Raw genomic sequence first — 15440 nt, forward strand, 5'->3', positions numbered from 1 at the left:
CATTTTTTACAGAGAGGAAGGGAGAGGGAGAGAGAGTTAGAAACATCGATGAGAGAGAAACATCTATCAGCTGCCTCCTGCACACCTCCCACCGGGGATGTGCCCGCAACCAAGGTACATGCCCCTGACCAGAATCGAACCTGGGACCCTTCAGTCCGCAGGCCGACGCTCTATCCACTGAGCCAAACCGGTCAGAGCTCCTCGTGGATTTAAATGAGGAACTGCCACCGTGTGTCGGAGAGGCGGCAGGTCTGTTTTCCATCCGGTGAAGGACCCAGGGAGCCACTGATGAGAGCTCAAGGACCCCTGACGCTGAAGGCACATTGTCCATCTGGAGATGTTCTAGAAAGGTCTATGGATTCCATCCAATTCCCTAATGTTCCCTGACGCCAGCATCGCCTCAGAGCTGCTGTGGCGGGCTGCCGATGGCCATGGTCCCTCCTCCCGCAGGTCCATGCTCTTGCCAGGGGACTGTGCAAAGGCGTGGCTGGCAGAGCCTGCGCCAAACCAGACTCTCCCGCCGACCGCCGGCAGCCCGCGCCGTGAATGGAGTTCCTTCGTGCCGTGCTGGCGTCGCTGGCTACACACTGAGAGCCACGGGCACCAATGCTCCGCCCCACGGTGTGCTTTTGAGGACGAGGGCTCCTTTGTCCTGAAAACACAGTCACCTTCATATACCTTTGCAGAATTAGTGGAACTGGTCTGTCAATCAAGGTCCCTTGGTACAGTGGTCAGCAAACTGCGGCTCGCGAGCCACATGCGGCTCTTTGGATCCTTGAGTGTGGCTCTTCCACAAAATACCACGGCCTGGGCGAGTCTATTTTGAAGAAGTGGCGTTAGAAGAAGTTTAAGTTTAAAAAGTTGGGCTCTCAAAAGAAATTTCAATTGTTGTCCTGTTGGTATTTGGCTCTGCTGACTAATGAGTTAGCCGACCACTGCCTTGGTACATCAGGAGGAAGAAGGCTGCGGAGCGCATCATGCGGGCCGAGCACGTATCAGCCAGGGTGACCGCCAGGTGGGCAGCGAGGAGTCTGTCGCTTCCTCGGCGGCAGAACGAGGCTGTTCCTCTGGCCGACCCGACGCCCAGGTGCTGTCACGCGGCAGCCATGTGGCTGGAGAGTGAGGGCTGTGGCCGTCGTCACGGCGTCTCGTCTGAGCAGAGGGACTAAGCTGCTCGTGCCATCACAGGCCCAGAGAATAATTTACCTCTCGTTCCCAGTGCAGGAGGAGAAACGTTTTCTGTACTGTCTACAGCCGGAAGGCAGGAAAGCAGGCCACCGAATAAGGAAGGCGAGAGGGACAGGGAAGAAAGCCCGCGGATGGGAGCCGGAATGCTGGGACCCTGCTCCCCACAGGCCAAGGGCGCTTCGTGCTGAGCACGTCACAGGCTGGGACCACAGGCCGAGAACAGGGGGAAGTCCGTGCGAACAGGCGTGACACACACAGGCTCACAGAGGGCCGAGAAGGCGAGTTACCACAGAGCCGCAGACATCAGGAAACACACTGTTTTCTTTGCATGGAGACTCCCCTGTCCTTTCCAGTAACCAACGTGCCCTCTTTCTGGGACTCGGGATGGGATGGCCTGTGCGGGAGTCGCCTGTGGAAGTGAGTGATGGACACAGAGTCCTTTCACACACACAGGAAAGACAGCACCTGGAACTGCTCTGGCCGAGGGGCGGCCTGCGGGGAGCACGTGGGGAAACGCTGACTTTGGCTTATTATCCCTGAGGATGTCCGAGGAGAACGCGAACACTCACCCTGCTCCGCGTTCCACGTGGTTTTCCACCATTAATGCCGAGATCTTAATGCTACAACGACCAGTGAGGACGCGAAGGAAACAACGACCAGATGGCATTTTCAACCACGTTTCTTACGTTTATTATAATCGTGCTTCTCGACGACGCATGAGGCTTGTGGCCCGCACACCGCGTGTCCGCCTTAGTTACCTACAAACACGCGGAGAGCATTGCCGGCGGGGGTCCCACAGCGGGCGGGCGGGGCGTGCGGCCGGGGAGGTGTGGGGGCAGGGGCGTCCTTCCTGCTGGCCCTCAGGACGCGCGGATGTTGGCGTCACACTCCTCCAGGAGCAGAATCAGATCCTCCATCAGCCTGTGCTCCCGGCCGTGCGTCACTCTCATGATATCGAACGCCTGAAGGGAAGAGAAAGGAGATTAGATCCCGGAGCAGGCGGCCCCTGCCCACTCCTCATCGTCTCCCCAGGATGCCAGGGCCTGGGGACCCCGCAGGTCCACAGCGGGTGGACGCGGCGCTGGGGTTCTCCAAGCCAGAAGGCAGGGACCAGGGTGCTTGGAAGGCAAACCCGCTGATCGGGGCACGCAGGGCCGCTCCCGGGCCACGCTCCGGGGATGCCGGTGCGCAGGCTGCGTGAGCATGCGGAGGTGTAAGCGGAGGGAATGCAATGGCCAGGTATTCCGATCCAGGGTGAAATGCCAGGCTCCCACACCTGAACAGGAAGTGTCACGTCTGCACGCTGCATCGAGCCCTCATCTACGTGCATGGTGACAATGACGTACATGGCGTTTTCTTGGTTTTCTTTTACGTCACGTGACGCGTAGCACTGGCATTGCAACAATCCCTTCCTTTACTGTCTGTGCTCCGTCCATCGCTGAGTCCTGTCAATTCTCCCTGCGGCACAGTTCTGGGACCTGGGGGGCTGGTTGCCACGTCAGTGAGAGTCCAGGGGAGGCGATGGGCCTGCGTTCCAACGATGCTGCTGTGTGTCCTGCCTCCTCCCGTCTGGGGGTGAATAAGGTCCCGGGAGCAAGGACGGGCCAGGACGCAGCCCGGGATGAGGTGTCGGGCTTGAGGTGGTAAGACGACAAGATGGACCCACAGGGTGGCTGGGAGTGGGGGAGTGAGTGCAGCTGGGGCAGAGGACTGACGAGAAGCCCCACGGGAGGGAAGGTGAACCCGAATGCAGTGCGATGGCCAGACAACGCCGTCCTTCCCTGAGTGGGGGCGGGCAGGAGAGGAGGGGAGAGAGGTAGGGTTTACCGTATTTTCCGGCGTATAAGACGACTGGGCGTAGAGAAGATTTTCCTGGCTTAAAAAGACTTCTTATACGCCAGAAAATACGGTAGTCATGTGCAAGACACGGCTGTCTTCTGCGTGTGAGGCCACGGGGCGGAGTGCACGGTGAGCTGGAACCCACTGCTGATGGGGGCCTGGCCGTCCTGGGCCCACAGTTCTCAGTGAGGTGAGGAGAGAGCCCGACGTGGCCGCCGGCCGGGGGGCTCTCAATGAGGCCCCAGATCTTCACCCCAGAGACAACGAGGGGCTTATCTCCCCCCAAATGAAGAGGTTTACAAGAACCTCGGACCGCCCGGCTCTGTCCCCTGGGGCTCCGTGTCCTGCTCGCGGCCTCCCACCTGCTGCACGGGCGCCTGCAGAGAGGACAATGCGGCTTAATTTCCTGCCGTCGTAAACAAAGCAGATGCGGAAATATAAAGTCGGAGCCGCTTGTGCTGGGAAAAGCGATCTCTTTCCATTAAACTGTCTTCAGCGGGAGCATTCACAAAGAGCCTGCATGCAATCGGCCACAGAGGACGCATCCGAGGCCTCGGAGGGGCGCTGACTCCAGTGTCACCGGGGAAATGGCAGCCGCGACCGTCTGCGCGTGACGGGCAGGGCGCACGCAGGGACCCAGAGGCCCCAGAACCGATTCCAGTCTCATCCCATCTTCCTCTTTAAAAAGTAATTTTAGAATTACGGCTGTATATTAAGTAAAATGAATTAAATCAAATTATGATTTAAAGTTGCAAACAATATAGCATGCTTATTAATTTTTAATACAAATATATTAAGCTTATCCAGGCTCTCATATGCTCTCCGCTGGGAGCCTGGGGGGGCAATAAATGCCTTCCTCCAGCCGATTTAAATACGGATGTGAAGGCCAAGGGGAGAAACGCATGCGCAGTGAGGCCCTCTGGAGTCAGATCACAAGAGGGAAAGATACAAGCACGTTTTCTCATTCTGCCCGTCTCAGGATGAGGGTGGGGTGGGGTGGGGGCAGCGGGTGGGGGGGAGGGTTGGAGAGGGGGTGGAGGAAGGGCAGGGCATCGCACAGCCCCACAGCCACTGAGCAGCTCCGAGCCACAACCAGCCCATTACAGTGGGCGGCAGAACCTTCTAGAGCCTTTGATGCACAGGGCTGGGCCCTCAGGGAGAGCTCTGGGACACGGGGGACGGAATCCCAGCAGGACCCTGTGTGACAGGGAGGTGTGGGCTGGGGTGTCAGGATGGGAGGGGACCCCAGAAGGGGGCTACAGGCCCGTCCGTGTCTTCTCCGGAGGGGGAGGGGCGCTGTGCTGTGTTGCCGTGTTTAACTCATCAATCGATCCAATGAATATGGAATGAGCCCCTGAGGGGCCCCGAGGAAGCCCTGTCTCCTCCCTGAGACTCAGTTTCCTCAACTGAATAATGAAAATTAGACTCAAGGAATCCTAGGGGCCAACAGGTCCCAGGCACAGAGCTGGGAGGCGTCCCCTGTGCTTGTTTCCAAACATTGTTTCCGATTTCGGATTTAGTTAGACTGCGGTCAGGAAGCCCCTGGGAGCGACGTGGATCTGTGCGCGTGCGCGGAGACCTGCTTTCCAGCCCAGAAGGCGGCCTGTCGGGGTCTGCGTTCGGGGCCCCTGAGAAGGTGCGTGCCCACACCCGTCAGCGAGGTCCAGTGGCTGATGGTGGTGTGAGCTCTCCATCTGCTCATTTCCTGTCCAGGTCAGTCCATCGCGGACTGAGGGGTGCGCATGTCCCTGCTCTAGCTGCACGGCCAGTCCGTTGTCTGATTCTGTGAGGGATTTTCCCCTGCATTTTTGCAACTGTTTGGTGCGGACACATGGAAGATTGCTCTGTCTTCTGGGTAGGCTGACCCTGTGCTCATGGCACAACATCCCTCTCCGTCGCTGTAAAAGGTTCTTTGCTCTGCACTGACGTTATCGGATATTAAGGCAGCCGCCCCAGCTTTCTTTTGATTACAGTGTTCATATCCTTTTCCATCCTTCCAACATGCCTATATCATTTATATTTAAAGTGACTTTCCCATAGACAGCATAGAGTTAGGGCATTAAAAAATCCATCCTAATCTCTTTCAATTGGTGCATTAGACAATTTACTCTTTTTATAAAGGCCACTTACATCATTCATGTATATATCATTATTAATATGTTAGGGTTTAACCTTTTGCACTCGGATGTTGATATTAAAATTACTCTTTGAATGTATCAATAATTTGAAATATAAAAAATCTAAATAAATAAGTTAGTATGAAAAGAAACTCCAGTTTTTTATTCTACTGCTGCGCTTTGTAAAATCTGGGGCATTTAAAAAATTAAATCCCGAGTAGAATAAAGGAATCGAGAAAAAAGCAAGCGAGTGCAAAGGGTTAAGTTTGCCATTTTGCTTTTTGTTCATTCTAGGTTTTTCTTTTCCATGCATTTCCCTGTGGGTTACTTATATGTTTTTTTGTTTATTCTTGCTTTGTTTTTTAGAATTCCATCTTACAGTGCTTTTGAATGCATTCCTTTGTTAACTTGTTGGAGGGCGGCTCTAGGTTTCCCATTGTACATGCATCACGTACCCCACTCTACGGTGTCATCGTTGTACCAGTTCAGGAGGCCTCCTTCCCCCGTCCTTCACCCGCCGTTTGGAATAGAATCGTCCTAAATACGTCCACTGTGTCCAGCTAAACCCAGAGCAGAGAGCGCGGTGACTCCTGCTTCATGTGTCAGACAGAATCTAGGAAACTCCAGAGAAGACGGCCCATTCACTTCCCTGCATTTCTGCACCCACGTTCTTCCCTCCTCCCTCATATCCCAGGATTCCTCCCTTTATCATCTCGTTTCTGCTCAGGGAATCCTCTAGCATCCTCTTAGCACAGGCCTGCCGGCGACACGGTCTCTGACTCCCCTCCTCTGACAATGCCTGCCTTTCCCTTCAGTCCTGAAGGATCCATTTGCCGAGTGCGGGTGTGGGGGTTAACGGTCCTTTTCTGGCAGCCCTTGTAACATGTGCCGTCTTGTCTGGCCTCCATGGCTGCTGAGAGACCACCACTGCCATTTAAACTGTTCCCCCTGCAGGCACGACACCCGTTTCCCCGGCTGCTCTAAGCCACTGCCTAGGGTGTCTCTCGTGTCCAGAAGTTGGGCTGCGATGCGTGGCCGTGTGGATTCTTTGGTTTTCCTTGTTTGGGATTCGCTCAGCTTCTTGAATCGGCAGTTTGTGTCTTTTGCCAAATGCTGGGCATTTTCTACCATTTTTCCTTTCATAAAAAAAGTCTTACTGGAGTAAAATATACACTGCGCACAGCCAGGACTTCTGCACCATCCCGCGGAAGCTGTGCTCACTGGCCGGCCTCTGCCTCCAGCCCGTAACCGCTCTCCCTCTCTCTGTCTCTCTGTGCTTGGCCAGGAACTTCATGGAAGTGGAATCATCAACGTGGGTCCTTGAGTGTCTGGCTCATTACTTCCGTTAGCACACGCTCACCCACGTTGTAGCATGTACCAGGATGCCTTTCCTTTCCAAGGCTGAGTAACATTCCATCGACCATATCTCACATTTCGCTTATCCATCGTCCATCCGTGAACATCTACTTCGGTGCTGAGCCCGTTACTTTTCCGTTTGCTTTGAGGCTGTTTGCACTTGCTCATCGAGGCCTGTTTAAATGGCTGCCCTCAGATCTGTCAGGTCCTTCTAATGTCTGTGATCTGGGAGTTGGCACATATCAATTCTTTTTCTCTTTTTTTTTTTTTTTCATTAAAACTGCGATCTTCCTGGTTCCTGTTCTTGGGGTGATGTTCAGCTGAACCCGCGCATGCTGAGCATCCCGCTGAGACGCTGAATTTTGCTTGGACCCCGTTTTCGCTGCTTCCTCTGGCCCTGCTCCCGCAGGAGGAAGGGGAGCCACCTCGTTTCACCGGGTGCAGGGGTCCCCCGGGTCCCCACTGGCTCCCAGTTCCTGCGGGGCTACACTTCCTGGTCGGTACACCTCTGCTTGTTTCTTGTGACAGGACTCAATCACCATCTCCCCCTTCACTGACCAGCCTCTCACTCATCGCCTCCTTTTCTTAGTTCAGAAACGGACTCTGGGAACGAAGGCTCTGTGTGGAGGTCAGTGGGGAACGCTCATCAGTATCAGAACCAGCGACTTGCGAACGACTCTGAGAAGGCACATTGACAACAGGCAGGTTATCGGCCTGCCCCCTGTCTTCCCCGTCCCCCCAGCAGCCCCCTAAGTGTGATGTCAGACCCCTGCAGGCTGTGGGCCCGGAGGAGTCCACGGAGACGCCTCAGGTGCTCCCCAAAGCCCCTCCCGACCCGATTCACCAAATGTTGTGTGATTTTCTCTGGCGAGTCCATGGTTCTCGTCAGATTCCCAGACAGGAACGTGACCGCAGAGGCAAGCATCACGGCAGCAGGTTAGGAACGGGACAAACTGCCTGCTCGAGGCCGCTCCGAGGGGCTGCCGTCCGGGCGCCCTGAGCCCACAGCGCCCAGCACGCTGCGCTGAGTTCCCTCATGCGCGGGGCTCGCCGCTGACTGCAGGAGCGAGAGGGACAGAGCCCAGGACTGCGTGTGGCCTGTGCTCCCTGGTCAGGCCCAGGACAGAGGTCAGCAGGATGGGAAACGCCTGCCCTGGAGGCCCAAGAAGTCAGATGAGTGGCTGACAAATTCTCCGAGAAATAAACAGAAAGAAGGGGAAGCAGAGCAGAGACCGGAGAGAGCAGGAGGGAGCCGGCGAGGGGCCCAGGACAGCCTCCGGCCACAGTCAGGCTTTCGGAGGCCGCACAGGGGAGGCCTACACCAGCGGGCTGGGGGGGGGGGGGGGGGGGGGGGGGTCCTCCCTGGAGGAGGCTGGGCCTAATGGAATTTGCAACACATCTCTGATTCTGCAGCTTTTCTGATCCCGTTCCCACCTTCAACCCAGCCTTTGGAACCCCGATTCAAGCTGTTTCGTCCCATTATTTCCAGAGTTTCGGAGACAAGAGAGAGCATCTACGGGTGCAGCCTAGAGAACATCGTATCAAAAGGCAAATTACCTTCCCTTCTCCTCCCCGCTGACCTGCGCTCCGAGACGGCTCGGCAGGGCGGCTGCGCAGGACACACTGCTCTGCCGCTGGACTTCGGGGCGTAGGAGCGTGTGAAGAGAGGGGCGTGTTCGGGCCCAGCCCCTGCCAGCCAGGGGACCGAAGGCCCTGAGCGGATCTGGCCCGCTAACCAAGTACGGCTGACACGCGGGCCGAGTGGGGCGCAAAGGCCTCCGTTTACCCAAGTCCGCTCACGCACACCCAGCTCTGCTGGACCCGCTGCACCCGGCAGGCGTGTCTGCTGGCGGCACAGGCGAGCGCAGGTACACGTGGGCCCTGGAGGAGCTGCCTCTCCCCTTGGGGAAGCAGTCGTGCCGTGAGCCTCTGGGGAGTGGGCACACAGCCTCGCGTTCAAAAGGGGAAATACCGTATACCCAAACCGCACACAGTGCGAAAGGGGCCAGGGCGCTGGGGGTCATCAGAGTGCGCGTTCCCATAAGAGAGTAACCCGTTCAGAATGCTGGGACTTACCAACCCTCTCACAACGGCATGTACTTCTCAACGCAACTCTACGGCATGGTTTTACTCTCTCTCTTTTGTTTGTTTTATCTTCACCCAAGGATATTCTCCCATTGACTTTTGGGGAGAATGGAGGGGAAGAGAGAGAGACAGAAGGGAAGGGAAGGGAAGGGAAGGGAAGGGAAGGGGAGGGGAGGGAAGGGAAGGGAAGGGCAAGGAAGGGGAGGGGAGGGGAGGGGAGGGGAGGGGAGGGGAGGGGAGGGGAAGGGAAGGGGAGACATTGATGTGAGAGAAACACATCGATTGGTTACCTCGCACATGGGGACCGAGCTTACAACGGAGGTACGTGCCCTCGACGGGAATCGAACCTGGGACCCTTCAGTCTGCAGGCTGACGCTCTATCCACTGAGTCGAACTGGCCAGGGCTATTATTCTCATGTTTCAAATAAGGAAATTACGTTCAAAGGGATTAAAAGACTTGCCTCAACTCAGCAAACCAGTGAGCCGAGTGCAGCACGTGGGGGATGCGCGTTGGCCTTTCGGTGGCTGATCAGTGACTTTTCGGAGGCGAACAGGAGGTCTGGGGTGAGGCCTTCCCCGTCCTCACCAGCTTCCTGCTGCCGCCCCCAGACCTTCCCCCGGGCAGCCGGCAGGCGCACGTGGGCTTGTCCTGGAGCCAGGAGCAGGAACTGCTCAGCTGTCACCCAGGGGTGCCCGGAGGAGGGAGGCAGCCTCACCAGGCCCTGAGGAAGACGGGGCGGAACTGGGCACGAGGGGGTGAAGGCCAGGGAGAGTGCCCGGGCGGGCTGGGATGCCAGCACCCCCGCCGGCCACGTCCCCCACAGTCAGCATCCGGACGGGGCGGGGCTCCTTCAGGTTCTATCTGCGCCGCCAGCTGTGCACACACGGCTGCCCGGGAGCCTCGCGGGAGGGGGAGACGCGAACACCTTCGGAGGCCTCGGCGGTGGCATCGGAGCTCAGGAGCCGAGGGGACCCGCACGCCGAGTCCCACCGCAGAGCTCCCCTGTCTCACGGGCGAGTCTAGCGCGGAGTCCCTGAGTGGCTCGCATGTCTGCCCCCCACTAACTGTAAGGAGAACACTGCTCTTACTCGATTCACAGGAGCTTTTCATCAACACAAGTTGCATCACATGGAACAAACTAGACGGGTTCTCCCTCCGTCTGACTTCAGACGGCTTCCTGAGGTCTCAGCCGCAGCCCCCCATTCCCAGCGGGAGGGGAGCTGCCTGGCCGCTGACCTCCCTGCCGCCAGCGGTCACGGGGACCGGGCCGATGGCATGATCGCGTGTGTCTGAGCAGCAGTGACTCCCCGCCCCCCGCAGACATGGAGAAGCATGTGACCGCTTTAAACACCACCTGCTGGGCTGGCACATCACATGCCTGGGAAACTTCCTCCACGTTATTTTTCTGTCAAAACTGGACAAAAAGACGCTTCAGAAGTATTTCTGTCGGAGCTGACTGGCTGGTAAGTGTCTGCCAGGCCAGAAAGGGACGTTTCCCGAGACGGCGGGAGAGCGAGGTGTTCCCCCCCCGCACCCCGTCGGGGTAAGGAGGGCCGACGTGAGAAGGAAGGAGCCTGTGCCCTCGGGAGTCACGTTCTTCCTGCTGATCATGCCGACTTCCTGAGGGACCAGGCGGGCAGCCAACAGCAACAGGCGCTGGGGAATCGCATTTTTAAGAGTCCCTTGGGCGCTGGTCACTTTTCTCATCTAAATGTGGTAACTGCCCCTGTGACGGACCGGCCGCCCCTGGGCACTCGGAGAGGTTAAGGCAGAGCCGGGACCGCTCCCTGCAGACAAGGGCCCGGTGGCCCCGAGGACCCCACTCCAGCGTCCGGCGCTCCCCGTGCCACCCAGACGCCAGGTCGCCGCACAACAAGCTGAGCCCGGCCGGGTGGGCCCTGCCGTGGCGGCCGTGGTGTGGGTGGGAGGGGCCGAGCCCTGGGCCTGGGCCGAGGAGACCCACTGGGAGGCGACGAGCAGGCCCTCTAACAACACGTTCCACACTGACCTGGCTCCCGTGCCGTTTCCGGGCCTCGCTGCTGGCGCTGTATTCACCCAACTCCCTCCCTCCCTCCCTCCCCAATCCCAACTCCCTCCTCCCCGCCTCCTCCTCAAGGACCACGCCCTGAGCTCCCGGCACCTTGCGTGGCATGGAGCTGGGTACCAGGATGCCCGCGAGGCCCCGCGTCCTGGGGGAGGTGGGCATCAGGTGCTCCCACGCCAGGGACAGTACTCTCCTGGGAGAGTGAACAGAGCGGTGGGACCGCAGGGACAAAACATTTGAGCTGGGCCTTAAAGGAACAGGAGCGCTCTGCCTGGCCGGGGGCGGGGGGGGCGGGCACAGTCACTTAAGGCAGCGGAAGTAGCTTCGCAAAGACCTCGTGTGGGCAGTCCAGGGCGTGGCAGCCCAGGCGGCCCAGTGCACACTGGCTGTGGAGGCAGGGAGGCCTGGAGGGGAGGCTGCAGAGGCGACTGCAGACAAACAGGATGGTCAAGGGCTGGCCTGACAGGCAGCGGTTCAGTATGGTCTTGGGACTCAACATCACAAGACAAAACCTAAAATTCAATGATCCTTCAACCACATTCAAATTTTCCAATCTTCTTGGGTATTTCCCAACTGTTGTTGTCCACATACAACCACTCATATATCTATCAGCGAGTCCAAGATCGGCGTCCCTTCTGCTAGACCTGGTTTGACCAGAAAAGGTGTAGGAAGAGAGAAAGGGGAACTTAATTAGGCCCTGCGGATGGGGCACTAGTGCTGAGGCGTGTAGTTGAAAGTGGGAGCTGGTGGATTTTACACCAGCAGCTTAAACTCAACCACAACGGGCATGTTTGCAGCACAGACATCAGCAAACATCACAGATCAGTTGTTGTCAGAGCTGGTTGCTAGACCTGTATGGGCACGTGTGTGTGCACATGTGTGAGTGTGTGCATGCAGACACATGGAGGGAGGGCTGCTGAAATTCACACGGCCCAGCCACAGCCAGCAAAGGGAATCCGGGCAGGGGACGCGCAACGGGGCACTCACCAGCCTCAGGTTCTTCATCGCCTGCGGAAACATGCCTTGATGCAACTGCAACTTGCCAACTTTCATTACCTGCACGCCTCTGACGGGGTGGCAGCCCGGGAAGAAGATCCTGGAAGAAACCACAGGGCACACGGTCAGCGGCTCCCTCCTCTGCGGCCGGCATTGCACAGGAGCCCACGCGGGTGGGAGCCACGTGAGCCGAAGCCACACAAGCCAGAGCCACGTGAGTGGGAGCCACGCCGGCCGTGGCTGCTCACGAGCCTCCGGAGGAAACGAGCGACCCTGAGGACACAGGCGCAGGGCGGCCTCCTGCTCCCAGGACGCTGTGCATTCAGAGTACCACATGCCCCTCTCACCCTCCACGCCTCTGAAGCCGGCACCCGGGCAGCGGGGACCAGCGGGGCCTCCGTATGTACCTGTTCAGTGAATGGATGGGAGCGTCCAAGGCTCCCCATCTGGACGCCCCACACCCTCGTTTTGACTGACAGCCCTCGAATGCCAGGCGTAGCGCTCCTCGCCACCCCCCGTTCTTGCAGGCCCGGGGGTGCGGATTTTACCGCCTCCCTGGATTGCAGAGGCTGTGACTCGGGCCCCCGTCTGTGTGTGCCATGACGTCCTGCATGTAGGGGAACTCGAGACATGCGTGACCTGTTTCTCCCGTAACGAATGGAGAGGGTGTGGCCGTGCAGCAAGGAATGAAGATGTGGGGCTGTGTCTCAGACCCGGCACTATTTCAATCTGAGTCAAAAGCATTTTTCTGATAGATTCAACAGAAGTGCACAGTTCGGGCTCTTCTGCCCTCCCCACCCCCGCTCCCACCCCCGCCCCCGCTATCCTTAGGGACTGGGCTCTCGCCACAGGTGCAGGGCCGTCCGGGGCTGGGGACACACGGCAGCATATACACATCAAGGCCCACTCACCCCACCAGACGCCAGGCATTCGTACTATGGTTTACAAATATTACAGAACAGAGTACGACTCAGTGCTCCGATGGGGCCTCCAATCAGGAAAAGGAGGTTGAACTGAGCTGAGACAATGACACAGGCGCTGTGCAGGGAGAGGGGTGCCTGGCAGCTGGGGGGCAGCGCGGGTTCCCGGGGAGGGACACAGGCCCCAGCTGGCCCCAGGTTCTAGGAGGCCACGCCATCTGCCCCGATTGGTCCGGCCAGTTCAGAACCAGCGGCTGCCCCTGGAGCTGAACTCTCCTCGGCCCCCTCGCTGCCTCCCAGGCTGCACCCACCTAACAGCTGTGCCTTCGATGAGCTCTGCGCACTGTCCACTCCTATAGCGCAGCGACGGCACTTGCCACCAGACCCGTTCCCATCACCCGGTACGCGGCCCCTTCCGCTGGGCACGACATGCCAGCAGCCTGCAGCCCCCCCTGCCCCCACCAGACGCCGACAGGTCATCACCACACCAAGGGAACACGTGTTAGAAGCTCATGAAACCAATGCCTCTCCAGCTGGTTCTCACAGAAGACCTGGGCTCCAGGCCCCACACACAGCAGCAGCCTTGCCACCAGCTGGGTCTCACTGGAGAGCCACGTGTGGGAAATCCTTACCGCAGGCTTCCTCTCTGTGCCAAATCACAGGAAACTGAGACGCGCCAGATCACACGGTCTTCCAAAACCCTGTCACCGAGTGCGCCGCTTTGACGGCTAGTCCCCGAAGACACGACTGACGCTCCCCCACGCGATAAAGCAATGCAATTTGCCAGCAGGAGGAGGGCCGGCCAACAGCACGGGGGTCTGAGGAAGCCTCCTTCCATTCCTTCTCCGATGTCACGCCGGGGCCCAGGGCAGAGCGGCCACCTTGCTACGCGCTGGACAGTCAGTGCTTTGCAGGTGGAAGTGCTGTTAACACCTGCAGGTCACAGCTGCTCGGCCAGAGCGGGCTCATTCATCTGAGGGTGGGGGGTGGGGGAGGGGGGCTCTCGGAGGCCCTGCGGCCTTAGTCCACATGCAGCTGCCCCGACTGCGGGTCCCAGTTCCTGGGGGGCAATCTCCTCCGCAGGGATTCACCCAGCCCAGGCCGTGCCGCACCGGCTCATGGCTAAGTGTTCCAGGAAGTGCCATTTGTCTCCACTCGCTGTCCGTCTGTCCTGGGTCCGCTCCTCCGGGCTGAGGGCCTCACCAGCGGTTTTCCCAGGGGCGCCTCCCAGCTGCGGCCCCCCAGTGCGGTTCCCCCAAGGATCCTGCTCCGTCCAATCAAACTGCCCACGCTCCCTTAGAAAAAAAAAGCCCCATCTCATCAAGGCGTTAAAAGAAAGCCACTGTGTGCGATTAAATTGTAGTTGTGAGCGGCTGGTAATTTCAAGGAGGCGTTCGCATGCTGCAGGAGAAGTTCTTATTCATTCACAGGAATTTCTAATGGATAAAATTCAAAACAATGTGACTAAGTGGTGAGTTTTCGTCAGCGGCGAGGAAAACCGTGGGGCACAAGTACCGCCCGGTTTTAAAACACCATGGTGGGCTGAGGTGCGTGTGTGGGAGCTGAGAGCCGAGGGTGGGCGGCCACAGTGAGCCAGCGCTCAGCCGGCTCTGAAATGCCCATCACCTTGCTCCGTCCTGGCAGCAAACGCAGGCTGTCCGGAGGGCCCGAACCCCCTGACTGGCCTCCAGCAGAGCGAACAGCCGGAGGGAAGGTGTGCGGCGCCCGGCAGGTGGGAACGTGAGGAGACGTGATCCCCCGAGCCCTGTGTCTGCATCCCTTCTCCCGCCGGTCCTTGACGCGATGGGGCGCCAGTGATTCTGCTGGTCCTGCCTGGGAGAGTCAGGGGGTGGGAGGTGCTTGCAATGGTCACAACGATCCCAGGCTGTGGGGGGCAGACGGGGCCACAGGCCGCCCACTGCGGCCCCTCCCAGGCCCAGGCGACAGGACAGGACAGCCCAGAACAGGTGCTCTCGGCCACCGACGGGCCGACGCCACGGGGCACGCACGTGCGCCAGCTCTCGGGAACCGAGCGCCTGTTAAGGCAAAGCTCCTCCTGGAGATGTGTTCACAGGCAGCTCCCGCCCGAGGCCCACGGCCACCGCCACTCCCGTAGGAACAGAACATGCTGCGCAGAGGGGACGAGGCCTCGCCGTCCACACGGGACAGGCTAGCACAGAACTGGAACTATCCGTAGTTTGCAACATGCAAGACATGGGCAAGCGAGAATTCCGGTAAAAAGAAAGCTCTCCATTTTACCTGTTTTCCCATTCCAACCACATTCAACATCGATAACCGACTTCTCTTAGCTGTTCTCAAAATATTGCTGGCACAGGATTTCCCTGCTCTGGGGTTCAAATTTCCTAGCTGGAAAGCAAAGTTCCTTATATATTTTAATGAAATGTGACATTCACTCTTGGGGAACACATAGGAGGAGAATCCATTTACATGCTAATTTGTTTATTCATTCACTCATTCACTCATTCATCCATCCATCCATCCATCTATTCATTCACCCACATAGACATGCAACATTTACCGCCCCTGCTACCAGTGTGTGCCGAACACCACGGAGATAAAGTGGGGAGTAGCCAACAACGAACGGCTCCTGTCCCGGTGCCGCTCACATCGCTGTGCACGTGCGGGACGCGGAAAAGCATGAACAAGTCTGGAGCATACGGGGCGCTTCCTAAGGCCCGTGGGGGTCCATCGCAGGGCCCACTCCGCCTGCAGGGTCAGGAAACACGTCCCAGAGGAGGAGACATTTTAGCTGGGGGCTGACAGTGAGTAAAACCTGACATTCTGGGCAGAAGAGACAGTAGGTGCAAAGGTCCTGGGGCACAAAACAACAGGAAGGATTCAAGCAAGGTGCACAGCCAGCATGTCCGGGCGGA

At 58.3% G+C, this 15440-nt stretch overlaps 1 protein-coding gene across 3 annotated transcripts in view; it reads right to left on the reverse strand.

Annotated features, from left to right (window-relative positions):
- Window positions 1–1878: 1878 nt before the first annotated feature.
- Window positions 1879–15440, reverse strand: part of SMYD3 (SET and MYND domain containing 3) — a 545881-nt gene continuing 532319 nt past the window's right edge. For all 3 annotated transcript variants that reach the window (XM_054712958.1, XM_054712960.1, XM_054712959.1), the window contains 2 exons: window positions 11618–11726; window positions 1879–2150 (listed from right to left, as the gene is read on the reverse strand). In XM_054712958.1, the coding sequence (XP_054568933.1) occupies window positions 2049–2150; window positions 11618–11726 (211 nt within the window). In that variant the 3' untranslated portion in view covers window positions 1879–2048. The remainder of the gene's footprint in view (window positions 2151–11617; window positions 11727–15440) is intronic.

The sequence above is a fragment of the Eptesicus fuscus genome, chromosome 24 (assembly GCF_027574615.1).
Source record: "Eptesicus fuscus isolate TK198812 chromosome 24, DD_ASM_mEF_20220401, whole genome shotgun sequence".
Lineage (NCBI taxonomy): Eukaryota > Metazoa > Chordata > Mammalia > Chiroptera > Vespertilionidae > Eptesicus > Eptesicus fuscus.